The 17,613-nt window shown below is 35.4% G+C and overlaps 1 protein-coding gene and 1 long non-coding RNA gene across 9 annotated transcripts; one reads left to right on the top strand and one right to left on the bottom strand.

Annotated features, from left to right (window-relative positions):
- Positions 1-7,021: 7,021 nt before the first annotated feature.
- Positions 7,022-7,855, top strand: LOC110867771. The gene is made up of 3 exons (XM_022116772.2): positions 7,022-7,044; positions 7,112-7,185; positions 7,306-7,855. The coding sequence occupies exon 3, from the start codon at positions 7,306-7,308 to the stop codon at positions 7,840-7,842; it is 537 nt and encodes a 178-aa protein (XP_021972464.1). The 5' UTR covers positions 7,022-7,044; positions 7,112-7,185; the 3' UTR covers positions 7,843-7,855.
- Positions 7,856-8,252: 397 nt separating this feature from the next.
- LOC110867772 lies at positions 8,253-11,879 on the bottom strand. 8 transcript variants are annotated; one of them, XR_002551871.2, is made up of 8 exons: positions 11,526-11,879; positions 11,373-11,437; positions 10,778-11,124; positions 10,600-10,697; positions 9,754-10,118; positions 8,793-9,113; positions 8,502-8,619; positions 8,253-8,410 (listed from the first exon to the last, which is right to left on the bottom strand). It is a non-coding gene; the product is annotated as an uncharacterized LOC110867772 (long non-coding RNA). The 8 variants fall into 8 exon arrangements; XR_002551869.2 differs by having other exon boundaries at positions 10,778-11,128; XR_004863807.1 differs by having other exon boundaries at positions 8,793-10,118; positions 10,778-11,106.
- Between the last annotated feature and the right edge of the window lie 5,734 nt (positions 11,880-17,613).

The raw sequence follows: 17,613 nt of genomic DNA on the forward strand, positions 1-17,613 counted from the left end.
CAACTGATCATGGATGATGGGCATGTGTCCCCTGGAGCTATGGGTCAAGTATAGGGTGCCCATGCCTCATTTATTGGTGTTTGATCGTTCATAATGCTCAAAAGGCAAGAAACTACAAACATTCTGCATCTGGGCGTCCCACGCGGCCCGCATGGGAGTTCCATGCATGTTTAATGCGGGTCGCCTGAGGTTTAAATATCAGGCGAGTAAAAGAGGTGGCTCGCGGCCCGCCTCAACTTAACCCGAGACTTAATGCGGGTCGCGAGAGGTTGGATTTTCAAGTTTTTAAAATCTTTTATAATCATTACGAAATCCTGGTAATTAATAACGAAATCTTTCGTAATGATTAACCTGACCTTTCGGGTTTGAAGGGGTAACTTTGCGGTTTGGCCCTCGGTTAATTACGACTAAGGACCTCGTGTTATTTACCCGCGTTGTTAAGTCCCCGTTTAGTTTATTAATTATTCAGAAAGCCTTAACTTTCATTGTTGACGCTTTTAACCCTTCTCATACGAATTTGATTATAACTTTCTCGTTTTAAAACGGAACTTCGTGGAATTTATACAATATGTTCTTGTGAGCGTATAATACTGTTACAAAGCCTCGGGAGCGTTAAAGGGTCACTCAGAGGTATAATTAAACATGTTGACACAGTTAACCCCTGTAGCTTGTAATCTCTCACTTTCTTCCGCGTTTCGCTTCCGTACGATCCATGATTTATTCGTTTGAAGGTACAAGCACCATTTAGGGTTACTATACAGTATATTTACCCTTGTTTGACATTTATAACCCTCGAATCTATATACTTTCAAGGTTTGTCAATATTAGTCCTTTATTTAATATCAATGCCACGTGTAAACCAATGACACGTGTTAACACATTATTGGACACAAAATTCGAGGTGTTACACAAGTGTTGATAATGTTGATAATCTTTATTAACACTTAGATTTTAGAATATGTTAATATGGATATTGATAGTATTAAATTAAATACAAAGAAAAATTAAAAACTGAAATATGCATAAAATATTACACGCTACAATTAACACTTGCTATGATTTCGTAGACTCTCGCCTTCTTCCATGCGATTTCATTCTTTCTTTTGTTTTGCAGAGTGGCTAGCATGTCGCAGATTTTCTGATCCTGTTTCAGTATTTGTGTGATAAACTCTTCTGCATTGTTCTTGAAATCTGATGGAGGAGAGTGGAGGACTTCATCAAGGAATCCGATGCTGCTCCAGGTTTTCTTGTAATTATTATCACTGATGATGCGGACTTTTCTGTTTAGTTCTTCATCTGCCCTCTTTTCTTCGAACGACCATCTAGAGAATTGCGTTTTAACATCGCTGATGTCTGACTAGTGGTAGAAGCATCTGTTTGTCATCTAGAGTATTGTTGGTGTTGCTGATTTTGATTTGTTTTTTGACAGACAGTTTTATAAAAGATAATTGTTGATTTTTGAATCAAACTAATCATCAGTCTTTTATAGTATTTAAAATGCGTCTTTATGGTAAACGAAGAGGTTAATTGTAATTATGATAACCTTTTTTTTTGAAGGTTTAAAATTTGTCCTTAGGGTTTCTTGATATTTAATTTTATATGAAAACTTATTTGTGAAAGGTTTTGCATTAAAAGACTGATATTTTTAAATATAAATTTATATGTTTATATAAGAGTGAATTGCAAGAATTGTCCTTTATCTTTATGCCTCTTTACAGGCGGTGTCCTTTATGTTTAAAATTGACGAGTTTTGTCCTTTATGTTTAAAAATCAAGCACGTTTTACCCTTTGGGCCTAACCCAGTTTGTTTTCTCAGTTAAATGTGACCATGTACAGGTCACATGAGGGTAGTTGTGTCATTTAATGTACCCCTGAGCATTTCCCACTAATTTAAAGAACCCAAACCCTAGTTCTTCACATTTCCCCCAAATCGATTATGGTGTTTGTAACTTAAAATACCATCTCCATGTACTGCTTGAGAGACTGTTGACTGTTGTCTCTGCAACCTCATATTTCAATTCGCCGGTTCAACTCTTCATGACTCGGTAACAAGTATTTCTTCAGCTTCTCCCCGGATTGCTGATGGTGTTTGTAAAGCCATACGCTCCTTGAATGTCTCTGATTTGCTCGCCATCTTTGTGTTTGTCATTGACTCGTTAGATGGAGGGTCGTGGTGTAGCTTCACGAAGGTGTCTGACTTCCTGAATTGCTTCGTCGTCGTCGTCGGAATGTGACGACCGTCGGTTATCATCTTCCATGTGCTATCTAGCGTCTCTTAAGCGGACAAGAGTCTCTTAAGCAGTATACAAACACCATAATCTAGCGTCTCTTAAGCAGATAAGAGTCTCCAAGTATGATTTGTTAATTGGGTTATTAATCCCTAGTCAATATGTTTCAGGAACATGGGGAAATTGAAGGCAAGTTGGTCGTATGGGGTACAGAAAGATTTGTAAATGATATCTTCAATTATCGAAAACCTGAAACACCGTTACTACCCATGGGTATTGGATTTGGGACCTCACCTAATGATCCCCTAGTCTTGCCATCATGGTTTTCGAAAGAAGATCTCGCATACTACCCTCTTAAGCATTATATAGAGATGGTATTTTAAGTTATAAACACCATTTGGGGGAAATGTGAAGAACTAGGGTTTGGGTTCTTTAAATTGGGGGGAAATGCTCAGGGATACATTAAATGACACAACTGCCCTCATGTGACCTGCACATGGTCATATTTAACTAAGAAAACAAACTGGGTTAGGCCCAAAGGGTAAAACGTGCTTGATTTTTAAACATAAAGGACAAAACTCGTCAATTTTAAAGATAAATGACACCGCCTGTAAAGAGGCATAAAGATAAAGGACAATTCTTGCAATTCACTCTTTATATTAAATGTACACGTTTTTCCCTCCTAGATTATTAAATATACAGTGAATTTAAATCTGACCTTTGGGCTATTAGATATTTCACTATATAATATCATTGCCAGTTCACCTGTTTTTCATCACGTTTTACTACCAAGATATCATTCTTTCACATCGGTTGAGTAATATATAACTTAAAATGTCGTCATACACTTCTGCAGAGTCTGATGATTTAAAGCAGCGCTTTATCAAGCAAGTTGAGGATCAAGTATATGCGGATAGGGCTACTCTTCAAGAGCTGAAGAGATGTTTTGATGGACTGCACCTTGGTCTGTTCACGAGAGACCAGGTTTCCAGAAACCTGCTGGCGATGCCTTCGACTTCAGTTCGTGACCTTTGTGTTGTCAGTAGTATAGAGTGCGGTGACATAGACGTGGAGTTTATGGCGATGCTCAAGGATATACATCGAGAGGTTTAACACTCGATAGAGTTTGTGACACTTCAGGTTTTCCCACGCAACTATATTGTATGATACAATTCTGTGGAATTATTAAATGAAAATCTATGATATAATTATCGTGTATTATGTGAAAATGTGTAATATAATTAATATGTGCAAAAGTGTATGTATGTATGTGAACTGAAACCTCTCGGTTCCGACTCGAAACCCCTTGGTTTCGACTCGGGAATTTCCTGGTTCTGACACCCCCCTTCCCGAACTAATGGGTCATGCATTCATGATCTGGCCTAACGTAACAAGCCCACTCGGAACCCTAGGAGGGTGCGGCATCTTAGGAAGAGTATATAAACCCTCTCATCAACCGACATATGGAATGTTTTGACAAGCAATCATTCAGCTCAAATCCCTAAAACATTCCCTCATTCCCTCTCTCTCCTTATCCACTTTCTCTCTCTAAAAACCCTAAAGCACACAACCTTTCTTTCCTAATTCTTGATCTCGACGGTAGCCTTCAAGACATCAACAACTCACCACTTTGGAAGCTTTATATCTTGATTTTTCTACACCTTCTCGCAATCAATCGAACCAGTTAGTGAACCACCTTCATACTTGTTAGGAATGCATGTTAAAGGATGATGTTACACGATAACTGTTTCTGTGCAATATGTTGGTTTATTGATAAAAGCTATTTGATGCTAGAATGTAGAGGTTGATATAGGATTTAGGAGTTTGTTGTAGCAAAGCTTGGATTTTTATGAATAAAGATGATATGCTTGTTTGATCAAAACTTTTTCGAATATGAGATGAATGATGTTGAGGATTTTGATTGTTCTTGATGGATATATATGTTCCTGTTTAGTGAAAGGGATAAAACTGTGTTAAAATCAATAAAAAAAAGTTGTACGATGCTGTTGTTTGATCGGTGCATTTTATGTACACTTTATTATATATTAATTCCAACGTCAATGCATTGATTTTAGTATAAAATATATTACTTTAGTCAGGTTTTATGTTTTATAGGTCTCAAATGACAATGAGTTAAAAATGATGGAATTTATATGCATTAAAAGAGTAAACTAGCTAATCTATATAACTATATAATACATTTCCAATGGACACACAAGTAATTTAACACCTCTTTTTTAAGATGGCATACTAATAGTCTTAAATAAAACCTATATTTTTACATTGTTCTTCCCATTTTATCCTCCTCTACCCTTTATATCATCAGTTTCTTCACCCTTCACCTTCGTTCTCTGTTCAATCAACCTTTATGATTGAATCTCTACAGCCACATTTCCTCCATCAATTGTTAATGCTCATTCATACCTGATTCACTACACCAATTTAATTCTCAAGATACGTTTCATACCAGCAATTATTTAACATCGAACCCATCATGGAACTGGGTATTCATTTGCAATTTCCCTCAATTTTTTAAGACGCCATCTCAAAGTCTGAAGCTAAGTTCCATAATTTTCATCATCGCCCCCAAATCTGTCCCTCATTTAACCCTTATTAACAAGGTATCAATGATTTCTTACATCCCTCAACCCGGTCGACTGTTCCATATCCTCTCACCGCATGAAAAATTGAATACTGCAACTTGAATCGTTTCGCATCTATGTCAAACCGTCAGAGATACACTTGAAATCCATGAAGGGAGTATAAATCCATCAAATGGTACCTGTATTGAACTCGATTTGGGTTAGATTTGACTCCTAGGGTTCCTGTCGAGACTTCCAGAGGTATGTTTTTGGGTTTGAATCTGAGTTATCTTCTTCTACTCTGTTACCCCCCACAGATTTTTGATAGCTAATTTAGTTCTAATTTATTGATTATGGATGCTTGTATTGCCCGATTTCATACATGAAAAGTTTGCTAGTGAGTTTTGTTTAACCAACACAAGTTCAGTTAGAACTGGAATCTAGCTTGCAAAATTGCTACTGTTCACTAAAATTGCATTTTACTGAATTAGCTTAATATTGCAAAATTGCTACTATTCATTCTTAATTGTATTGTTTGTGAATGTTATTTCAGGTTTTGTAAATTTATGGTCAGATGTGATCAAGTTTTAGCAGATTGTGTGCTTTTGCACAAAATGGTACGTCTTCTGGGACCATGTTTCAAAATAAATTATGTGTTAAAGAGAGTGGTTTTTGTAAATGTTACATGGTGAGCCTTGGGCCTAAGCGCTTAAAAGGTGAGGGTTTTTTTTAACAAGGTGTAGTATAAACAGACCATTTTGGGGGCTTTAGTGTTGATTTAGGCTGGTTCCAGTATATTTTGGATGTTTAAGAGTTGTTTATAGCGGAATTTGTAGATTTTGGCAGGAATTTGGCCGGTGTGCTACAAGGTGGTATGGCGAGCACCTTGTGTACCTTTGACTGCTAGGGTTTCCACTTACGGAAGCATTGATTGTTTAAGTTAATTGGTATGACTTTGGGGAAACAAAACTATTAGCCCTCAATTGAGTATTCATCTCTACACCTTCAATACTTGCAACTTTCACATAAAATTTGTTCTTAAATAACCGATGAGGAAAAGAAATAGTTGGAAATTAGAGTAGCATATTAAAGTGCATGATACTTGCATTATTAGTCTAATTTAGGGGTGCAAACGACTCGGCTCGAACTCGTTTAACTTATGAAAGTTTGAGCTCGAGCTCGGCTGTTAGTTATTTTTTCAAGCTCGAGCTCGGTTTGGGCTCGGCTCGTTTATTATTTATTAATTAATTCATATTAATTATAATTATTGGTTTAAATATAATTTAGTTATTTTTTCAAAATTTTAAAATTAGTTATTATTATTTTAATATATATTTAATATATTGATTAAAAAATTATGTAAACAGTGGGCTCATTTAGGCTCGTGAGCCGACTTGAGCTCGATAAGATAAAACATATAGATTTGATCTTCATACATGAATGCTTTTACATATAGATTTGGTCTTCATACATGGCCGTTTTTGCGTATACATTTGGTCTTCGCTGATGTTGTTGCTACTGAGCTCAATACAAAACTCTTCAGCAAATCAGGGTGTGTATGATTAATTATTATTTGTTGGTCAATTCAGTATTTAATTGGTATTGTCAGGAAGTCTTTGACCCGACTTCTTCCTTCCAAAAGCATTACTTTGGTTTAAAAAAATGGTAATTTTCATCCATTTACTTGCAAACGACTTGATTTCAGCTGTGTTTTTTTTTAATCTAAAATGGCTCAAGCGGGTCGAATAAAATACCTTAAATAAAAGTGGTATGGCCCAAATATGTAAAGTACAAGATTTCTAATACTAGGAGGAAAAAGGAAGATACATATATTCAATTTAAAGTGAGTAAACCTTTTGGCAGGTCTTTCTTTGTCAAAAGAAGTAAGTTTGATGACCAGGTCGAGTCCTCAAACAATAACAAATAAGTGGTGTCACCAAGTTGGTATTGTTCTTGCAGTTGATGTGGCTGTTTGTTTGATACTATTTATTGTTTGGCTTGTGGTGTGTCGTGGAACTGAGTGTATTCATTAAGATGGGATTCATCATTGAATGGATCAGAGAAACGTGTCTTTGTTCTTTGAATTCCGTTGAGATAGTATATGGAAGCTGCACGTGATTCCGGAGTGATGATATGGAGACTGAACAAAAGGTTGTAGACATACCGCCACCCGCAAGCCAGAACGAAACTTTGACTCAGTTGATTGGTCAACCTGCCTAAACTTGAACAACTTTGTAAGTGTCTAAATATAGTATTTAAAGATAAGTTGTGAAATCATGACTTATTTGTGTCTTTGTACAGCTGCAGAAGAAATATCAGCAGCTGCTTGTGATGATAAACCAAATCGTTTGGCAGTGGGCCGCCTTTATAACGACGTAAGTACTAAATTTTAATATTTTTATTGTTATATACTCATATAAAAATCTGCATATTTAGTTTAATAATAGTTTTTGCTATCATTTTTAAATTTTTTGGACTTAAACCTGTGATCACAGATGTGCAAGATAATCGAGGAAAACACTGTTGATTCAGTAGAAACATATATTGCCAACAAACCTGCGAGTTTCAAGCTGAAAAAGAACCTTCAACCACTAGAATTAATACATCAAGAAATCATCAAAACCATCTCACCCGTAATTAAAACCGAGAAGAGAAATGGTGACGTCGCGACTTCAAGTCCACATCAGCATGAACCGGGTCCAGTCAATGGGACTGCGACTGCTGATGTGTACGAGGAATATAAACTAACAGTTACATCATACTTTCCAAATTGTGTGTATGAGGATCTTACTCTCATGTCTGATGACTGTAAAATTACATCCATCACTAAGTTGTCACTTTTAGCCCATATAAAACAATTATTGCATTGTGTTCTCTTGACCTACAATTATGGTACTGTTGTAAGATGCAACAGAAGTCATGTTGTGAAGTATATGTTCACCAATTTGTATCTCGTCGAACCCGAATTCGCTTGCTTTACAAGAACAGTTGTTGCCGGTTATACGAGGGTTAACTGGGTCGATAGAAAATGACATGAGTTTGCTGGTACACACGAACACGACTTATTTAACCCATTTTTCTATGTTTTGCATATTATTGCTCTAAAATTATATTTGTTTTATTTTTTATATGTTACCACAAATTAGCCAATCATTTTAAGTTACTAGTGGGAAACCCGCGCGTTGCGGCGGAGTTGACAATACGAGGCGGGAACATAATTCAAACATTAAAACGGCAAAGAATCATATGTTCACTACTAAAGTTTTCTTATTGTATGTATTATTTTGACACGTGTATGTGCTCGCCAGTGCACTCGATTCGAAGCACTTACAAGCATAACAAAATTTATGACCAGATGCAAAAAAAATAATAATAATAATAATCAAAGGTAAGAATGTAATAGCATATACAAGAACTAACAGGACCATTTCCAAAATCCATCTAAAAAACACATAACTTAATTATAGTTTAACTCATTTGACGCATGTTTGTTAGTTTTTTTCGTTATCTCACTGATCTACAAATTATATTACTTGAGCCTAATACAACTATCTTTAGAGCAGGTGGGAAATCGATGAACAGGACGCCCTTCTTTGCATCCTGAAAGGTCATATTAAATAGTTTATTAGTAGGTGATAATGATAATAATGTAGTTCAGCATGATATTTGTAACACATGTTCAGCATCCAACCTGTGTAACCCATGTTGTTCAGCATGATATTTGTTGTCACCTTCAAGCCTTTCTACTTCAACATACTTGTCAAATGAGGCATACACATCTCGGCAACCTTTGACATCAAGCTGAAGATCTGACACAATATATAGATTAGTAAGAAATCACAGTATAACAGAGCTATGCTCATTAGCGGGGCCCATTATTGATAATCCAACGTCAGAAACTTAAGCATTCCATTGGTCATCAAGTCGGATGTTGGCGCTTTTTACATCACAATGGATAAGTCTTTGGTGATCATGAAGGTACCTTAGCCCCTTTGCGGCATCCAAACATATCTTCAGACGTTGGGACCACGTGAGATGAGAGGAGTCCAAATAGCGGTCAAGGCTTCCACGAGACATGCTCGTACACAAGGATCATCTCATCCCCTTGGTAACAAATCCCAGAAGAGAAACAATATTTTCATGCCTGTAACAGGAAAGAGTCCTGATCTTTTTCAAGAACTTAGGGATTCCTTGTCCATACTTCGGATCAATACGCTTAATAGCCATCATGCTTCGGCCCTTGCAGTGAGACACTTCTCCTCTTGACACAAAGCCTTACAGAGATGTTGATGCCGCTGCTTAACTGCTAGAAAACACCACCATTGTCTTCACTGGTTACCAAACACCATTTACCAAGGTAGACTTAAAATAAACACGTTAACAACTAAAAGATGAGTGGGTAACTTTGATTTTTTTATTCCATTTAAAAGAACATGTAACAATAATACTAAAAAGATGCAGAATAAAACTCCAGAATTATGATAAAGCATTATGCTTCGCCTAATTGTCAACTAAGTCTTGAATACAAAATCAAGCTAAAATACTGAGCTCAAACTGGGCACAATAAATTCCGAGCCAACTCGGCCAGGTTTGAAAAGTGGTCTAAAGCAAAAAAAAAAAAAAAACCAAATTGCTACTATAAAACAACCCAAAGTGCAACTTAATGTAGCCAAGAGGCCAAAAATTCAATCAAACCAAAAGGACCAAAAATGCAAGTAAAAAGCTTGTTACTTCTTCTTTAAAGTTTACCTTGGCTTTTATAGAGAGATTGTTTTATAAAGTCTGTTACTTCCACCGAGTGGAACACCAACAACATGCATGACATTCATTGCAGATTTTTTACAGAATCATATTTCAATTTTATTTTATTTTTTCATTTAGTTAAATAATTCAAGTGCTTAATTTGAACCAGCTTATTGAACAACAATAAGTTACAAACTTACTCTTTTTTTGAACTATTTTGACCAGCAAACTTTTGCAGAGATGAGAGTACATTGTTGTACACATTGGTTAGGCTAGAGATGATGCCTTTAACAAGTTTTTCAGCGAGACTGGTTCGTAAAATACATTACGGGAGCGATGTGTGTAGATCTTGAGCCAACTGAGTTTCACGGGGTACGAACTTACCCAGGGACCCAACAGTTCTGTCACCAGGAACAACTCATCAGCAGCGAAGAAGACATTACCATAAACATCATACTTTAAAAAATAGAAACGCCAATCAAATACTTTCGTTAGTTAATACTTAATCAATAATCAAATACTTGCATTTTGAAGAAGTTCCAGAAAGTAGGGACAATGTGGATACCTGCAATCCTCCAAAAATAAACAGATATTAACAAACTGTTGAAAAGAATGACTCTTGATACAAACATTCAACATAATAAGATTGTTAGACTAAAAGGCAAAGCACAACTCAAATAATATATTTTATGTATTCAGGTCGTTGCGAGTACTGAAGGTACTTCATGTAGCCAATGAAAGCTTTATCTTCAAAATAACGGTTCTAAGCTAGATCTACATCAATGAATAAATTTGAACTTCATAAAGGGTAAAAGAAGTCAAAAAACATAAAGAAGAAACTGACTATAAACTACCTCTACATTTAGTGACTTAAAGATCTCCTAGAATAAATAGATACCACTTATTCTATTTGTTTAAGGTTCCAAATCAATTAATTTTTGTTTCCAAATTTCAAATGTAGAAACCACATCACTGTTGCAAATATTTCTCATCATTTTTAGTACAGTCCTTCATAATATTGATTTTACATTGTAACTTTAACTTACAGTGAATATAGGTTGGATTAGCAAGGTACTGGACAAATTCATGTTCAAGCAAAAATCTTTGACACCCATCGTCTGGATCCTTGTATACTTTTTTGGGCCTGTAACAAAACTCAAGTCAGACACATGGTAGAATAATATGATAACTTATATCCACACTATATGAGATGTAGAAGCTTACGAGCTGTTATTATTTGAAGAATCATCAATTTCTTGACCCGAAGCCATGCACTCGAGTTCCCATGTACACTTGATGCTTTTTCTGGCCCTAAATAGAAAACAGCCCCCATGGCGATTAAGCTTACCGCCAACTACAATGGTGGCGGTCTTCATGGCTCCCTTCGGTGAGACGAAGAGTCAGATGCGTAAGGGGGCCACTGATCATCATCACGTATCAACGTGCTTCGTCTTCGATAACTCAACCCTTTAGAGTCATAACCAGGGTACCTAGGCGAGAAGCTAGACGGCAAGGAACCGATGACCCGGTCAACTCCAGGCGGCCCATCGTCTCTATAATCACGGTTCCACCTATCTTTAGGATAATGGTGAACATAAATTACATTTCATGGCGGTCAAAAGCCATCAAATTCAAATTGATTGTACAGACCAAGAGTCAAAGAATTAAATTCCACTATTTTCTAAAATAACAACATAGATTCCACAGTTGACCAGCTAAATGTATGCATATCATCGAACTGTTGCTATTTTCATACAGATATACGTGCAAACATAAATGAAATGTCCAAAAAAATGCAGAAACAAATCAATTCACTTACCAGAATACCAGTGACTCAAGATCTAGCGATTTCAACAATCTAATTTCAGTTTCAAGACCTAGAACCTGCAATTGCAAAGGAACTTGTTTCAATTTCAAACATATAAAACGATGAACCGATATATGCAATTCAAGGTGTTGATGAGGAACAAACTTGTTGAAATCTAAAAAGATGAAAATAAGTAACCAACATCCTTGCTACAATACACAGAATCGATAAAAATCTTCAGCAAATAGAGAGTGTAATTCGATAACTACAGTGTTTCATGGCAAATCCTAGCCGTTGGCCTTTGACGACCACCAATACCACAGCTACCACAGCCCCTGGAACCACTGTCGCCGGCAGAGGGTGGAGTGAGAACGTAAGGGGGATTTGAGAGGACAAATTGAAGGTGGGACGAGATGAGAAGAAACTGTGATTTGGGCATTAGGGTTATATATATATTCAATTCCAGGATAAGAAACGATTCAATTATCTGACAAGTTAATGTACGGTTATTCCATGATCAAATTCCTAACACACCCGTATGGTGTCTTAAAATTTTGGAAAAGTTGCAACTTTAGCCCCTTTAAAATGGCTTCTCTCTATCTATATACTATATATAAGCATTTCCTATGGACATAAAAGTAATTTACCTATACAATTTTAAGACGGCAGACTAAGGGTCTTCATCCTTCCCTATATTTCATCCTTTTCTACCAATTTTGCCCCCAATCAATGTACGTTGCTCACAAAGAAGTCTCCAACTGAATGCGACAATTGAATCGTTTGCTTCTCCCACCTTCCCTTATTCTCTCCCAAATCGGTTGTGCTTCCCACACACATATACAAGAGGGAGTCTCTGCCTCTCTTCGTTTTCAATTTGGTTTAGTTCTTCCCCCAAATACACAAACAATCACTCAATCGGAAACAAGATTATCATGTAAAACACCAATTTTACACTTTTTCACCTGAATCTGTTGGTAGATTTCTCTTAATCGATTCAATTTCGCTTTTTTGTGGCCCATGAACATTTTAGGGTTTCCCGTTTTTAACATATTGAAAAGAACACACACATAGCTTCTAAGGTACGTTTTTTCTTTGTTTTTCAATGTTTCTCAATCTAAAGTTTCGATATTGTTATAGATTATTAGGTTGATTGGTTCATAGATCCTTGTTTGAGTTATGGTAGATCTCAATTTGTGTTCTTTTGATTGATCATATGTTTTTTTTGTTTGTGAATTGGATGAATTCTTGATTTACTGATATGAATTTAGGGGCATGAGGTTTGGAATTGATGAGTTTTGGTGAATTCAGGTGGGGAGGGTAAGTGAGAATTGAGAAGATGACGGATGCTCAGTTACAACGGTTACAGAAGCCAGAGAGTACGACAGATGCGTGTTCGGAATACGAGAGGGATGCGGTGTGGACTCGACTATGTCGGAAAGCCGAGCAAGTGAGCGCGGGAGTGAAAACGATTACAGGGCTTGGCCCAATGATCAAATGGAAGCACAAAACGAGAGTCAAGAAAATGATGGTTCTAACCGTGAGCAGTCTCCTGATTTAGTTGAGCTTGATGTTGAACGAGAGAGGGAGAGAGTGAGGCTTATAGTTCAATACTATATAAACCGTTTCTTTGTAGAATGGACAGGTATGGTAAATGTTGACCCGTTTATGTTTTTTGGTCCACTTTTATACAACTGATTGGTGAAAAAATAAATGTTGTATTATTGTAGGAGTGGTCGGTATGTATGGGAGGACCATAGTCCTCAATCGGGTTTCTTTAAGGGAACTAATGGAGGTGAAGTTATCTTCTTTAGTGGCTGTGATGATGATCAATCTTCTGCGGATACAGTGGTAATATGTTGCTAAACCTATTTCCTTCATTAACGATTAAATATGAAATTTTCTAATGTAATAAACTAATGCATATGAGCAGGCTCCATCGAAAGTGACTTCAACCGGGGCAATGACATTTTCATTCATACAAGCAATTGAACGAGGACATGCAACTACGTATGGTGATATGTTGACATCTATGAGAACCACCATACGCAATAACGAAAGTGATATGGGCGGCGGTGCTGTCACGTCTCTCCTTGGTATGCTTTTAACCGGAGGAAGCCTTGGTGGTGGTATAAGACAGATATCTTCATCTTTACTCGAAATCTTTTTACTTCATTACTGTGCGGGACAAAACGAGTGGGTCGGGTTGACCCAGAAACATATACCTCTACTAATAGAAAATTTAGTCGACTGAGAATCAACCTGTTCGGTCTATCCTTATAATTAAATTGTTAGGGAATATTTTTGTTGGAATTAATATTTAATTTTGTGTGTAAGGTTTCATGAGGTTAAAGTTTCCTGAAACATTGTTGAGGGAATTGAATTTTTATAGGTTCACAACTTTGAAGTGGAATATGGTGTTTGTTTTAGTTCAATTGAAAAATGTATTCTGTTGTCGGTGATTTTGCGGAAAATGGGACTTATGGATCATAAAGAGCTGCATGAATGTCAAAAAGTAATTATTCTCAACAGAAGAGATCAAGAATGAAGAATCTAACATAAAGTAGAATAATACAATTTAATTGTGAAATGATTGTTTGCTTTGGGCTCAATGTGTGGCTGTGTGGGTAGGTAGTCAGTGGAAAAGAGATATTGTTCCATTTTTGACCTTTTTTGTGATCAAGATAGGTAGTCTTTCAGTTTTAAGGAAAAGACCAATTGGCAATCGACAATTGCATCTTAGTATCATTTAGATTATGAATAAAAAAACAGTATACAAAAAACATTATGTTAACCTTGTGACAAATTCATATCAAGTGTACATCATAGAAGTTATAACTTTGACTTAAAAAGTCAAACTTTACATTTCTATAAGAATTAGAGGTGGACAAATGGGCAGATTGGATGGGTTGAGTAACGAATTAATACGGGTTAAGGTTAAAACGACAACACATTACAAAAGTTGTGATATGGTAAAGATGCCAAAGTTATTTGTTTCAGTAGTATTAACAAGAAAATAATAAATGGGTAATCATTGATGGGGCCCACTACGCCCATTTGTGAAAAATGCCCATAATTTTTTCTTTGGATTTAATTCCTGGATTCATAATTTTTTTTTTTTGGTGAATTTTGAGTTTTAAGTAGTAAATCAACAGTTTTTCTTGATAATTTACCGTTTGACTTCTTGGTCAAACGGCCATTTTTTTACTTCAAATTGACATGACTTAATTGAATTTTAGAGGATCTTGATAAGTACCATGAATCTCATGATCATTTCTATAATCTAGGAATAATATTGGTCTCAAATATGTAATGCCAGTCTAAATTATGAATTTAGATTGTTATGAATGTTTGACTCTCATTGTCAAAGTGCTTCTCTTGTAAATGTAACCGAAAAAACCGAAATTTGTTGAAAACAGGATAATTCAGTAATGGGAAAGAAAGGAAGCTGGTTTTCTTCAATTAAGAAGTCGTTTAGTCCGAGCTCCAAAGAAAAAAAAGCCAGGTTTGTTTCAAGTCGTAAATCATCATCGTTTATCGATTTATTAAAAAATTATCGTTAAGTAACGATCTTTTTGCTGATCATACAACACCAGAAGTCAGAACCGTAAGGGGTTATGGAGGAGCAAGAGCAACCTTCAGTACCCGATACACCAATTGTCGAAAAACCAACGGTTCTTGCGACTCTCATCCATTTTCTCCACTAGAAAAGACGAGACCGCTTGAGGTGCAACCTGAGCCGCCACAGACCACCAGTCTTAATATAACCATTGCGGAATCGACTGCAGTGGTAGCCCTCATGACCCAGTATGCAGGAAAATCACGGGAGGAAGTAGCTGCGATCATAATCCAAATAGTTTTCCGCGGTTATAAAGAATGGCATACAATCTTCTTATAAACTTCTCTCTACTCTTTAGGCTTGTTTATAATAAGAAATTATGTGTTACCAACAATTGTGATGCGGCATCTTGATCGTACAAGAAGCCAATGCGCATGACTCCGCCGCAACGCGCGGGTTTCCCACTAGTACTAATAAAAAAGTCTCCTTAATGCCATGTGGCATTCTCTCATAATAAAGGATTTTATCAAAATGCCATGTGGCAATTTATTAACCTACATCAACCATAATAAATAATAATAATAACTAAATTAATATAAAGACTATTCTCCACCTTAGTAAATTTTTGTTATGCATCATCTCACTCAAAAGAAACTCACTCAAAAGAAACTGATATACCATGATTCTTGAGTTACTAAATTATACTATATGATATATAGATAAAGATATAAGAATTACTTTATCTCTTGAATATACCGACTTTACATATTAAAGATCATGATTATCTTCACCTCTATGACATACGATAAAGGATCATTATATTTTTTTAATATGTTTGTATTTAATATGAATATCCTTTAAAATCAAAAGCCTTTTATTCGTAGGTTTATTATTATCTATAACAAAACTATTATTATTTTTTATTATTAATATCCCTGATTTAATTATTTATGCATATTATATTTACTTTATTTGATAATATAACACCTCATTAAGATTAACCATATATATTTCTAAAACCAAATGATTTAAAATATTAATTATTGATAAAGATGATAAAGTAACATCTCTACTAATAAAAAAAATCCACTTAATGGCACATGTCTCTCCAATTTAACTTTTAATAAACATCAAACCTTATTTACTTTTAATATAAGATTGCAATTATTGTGACGAGTCACCTCTCCTTCAACTTTACAATTTAGAGTTACATTTTATTTAAAAATATTTTTTAATTCTTATCCTTACTAATATAATAAATTTAATTTAAATATGTTAATAATCATATTAGGATGCACTATTTAATTAATTTTATAGATAAATACAATGTATTTTATTAAATATTATCGTAAAATAAAAAAATTTCAATAATTAGATCTTTTTTACTAAACCATCCTTATATTAATAGTAATCGGAAACACGCAATAATTAGATTATACTATTAGTACATTTTTAACTATGTGATCAAGATTATATAGAATTATGATATGATTTACAAAAAAATATATATATATATATATATATATATATATATATATATATATATATTACGTATGTAATACACGGGTATGTAACACTTATAAATTAAATTATTTTTCAATCTAAGTTTTCTTTTATATTAGTTGAACTTAAATTGCGAAATTATTGTTTTGATCCGTATTTTCTTTCTCGATATCACAGCTTGTTATTTGAAGTGGCATGTTACAACCATCTTTCATGTTGGAATAAAAGAAAGGGAAATTGGCCTGTAATAATCCCACCTAGACCTTATTGGCCATTAATAATCCCACCTCAGAATATTCCCTCCACCAGTCCCACCTTTCACCTATTTTTCCTACAATGGTCCCCCGTTAAAAAACCTTAACGGAGTTAAGCTTTTTTCCAAATTACAAACAGATTTTTTAGGGCTTTTGATTAGAACGACGATACGAGTCCATTGATGTAAAACTTTCCTCGAAGCGGTGCTTCAAACGATGAAAGCGGCGCTTCAATTCGGGTGTTTAAATTTCCAATTAACAAAAATCAAGTCACTTGGAGCACCATTTCGAAGCAAGTTTTACATCAATGGACTCGTATCATCGTTCTGATCAAAAGCCCTAAAAAATCTATTTGTAATTTGGAAAAACGCTTAACTCCGTTAAGTTTTTTAACGGGGGACCATTGTAGGAAAAATAGGTGAAAGGTGGGACTGGTGAGAGGAATATTCTGAGGTGGGATTATTAATGGCCAATAAGGTCTAGGTGGGATTATTATAGGCCAATTCCCCTAAAAGAAATCAAGTGCATGGAAAGAAAGAACTAATGAGTTTGGGATGTGAATATACTATAATATATAAATTGGCTCTTGTATATTGTCACGTGGCCTAGAAAAGAGAGTGAATTAAATTGGTTAATGGGAAAATTAGTTGTGGTGGCTTTTGATTTAGTTGTTTTGGCTCCCAAGTATAACATCCCACCTATTGCAAATCACAAGGGAATAAAAGGAATTCTACGGCAGATCTGTGGTGAGTATTGACTGCTGAGTTTAGGAACAGAGAGGACGCACAGAAGGCAGCTGCCTTTTGGCGGTTGTGCACGGTTCAATGCATGAGCGACTAGGTGGCTTATTTTAGGCATACAGTTCGTAGGGTTTAATACTTTTTTTAGTTTTATTCATGTTTGGACTTGTTTTTAACATTGACAACGTTGTATAAACAAT

Source organism: Helianthus annuus, chromosome 1 (assembly GCF_002127325.2).
Source record: "Helianthus annuus cultivar XRQ/B chromosome 1, HanXRQr2.0-SUNRISE, whole genome shotgun sequence".
Classification (NCBI taxonomy): domain Eukaryota; kingdom Viridiplantae; phylum Streptophyta; class Magnoliopsida; order Asterales; family Asteraceae; genus Helianthus; species Helianthus annuus.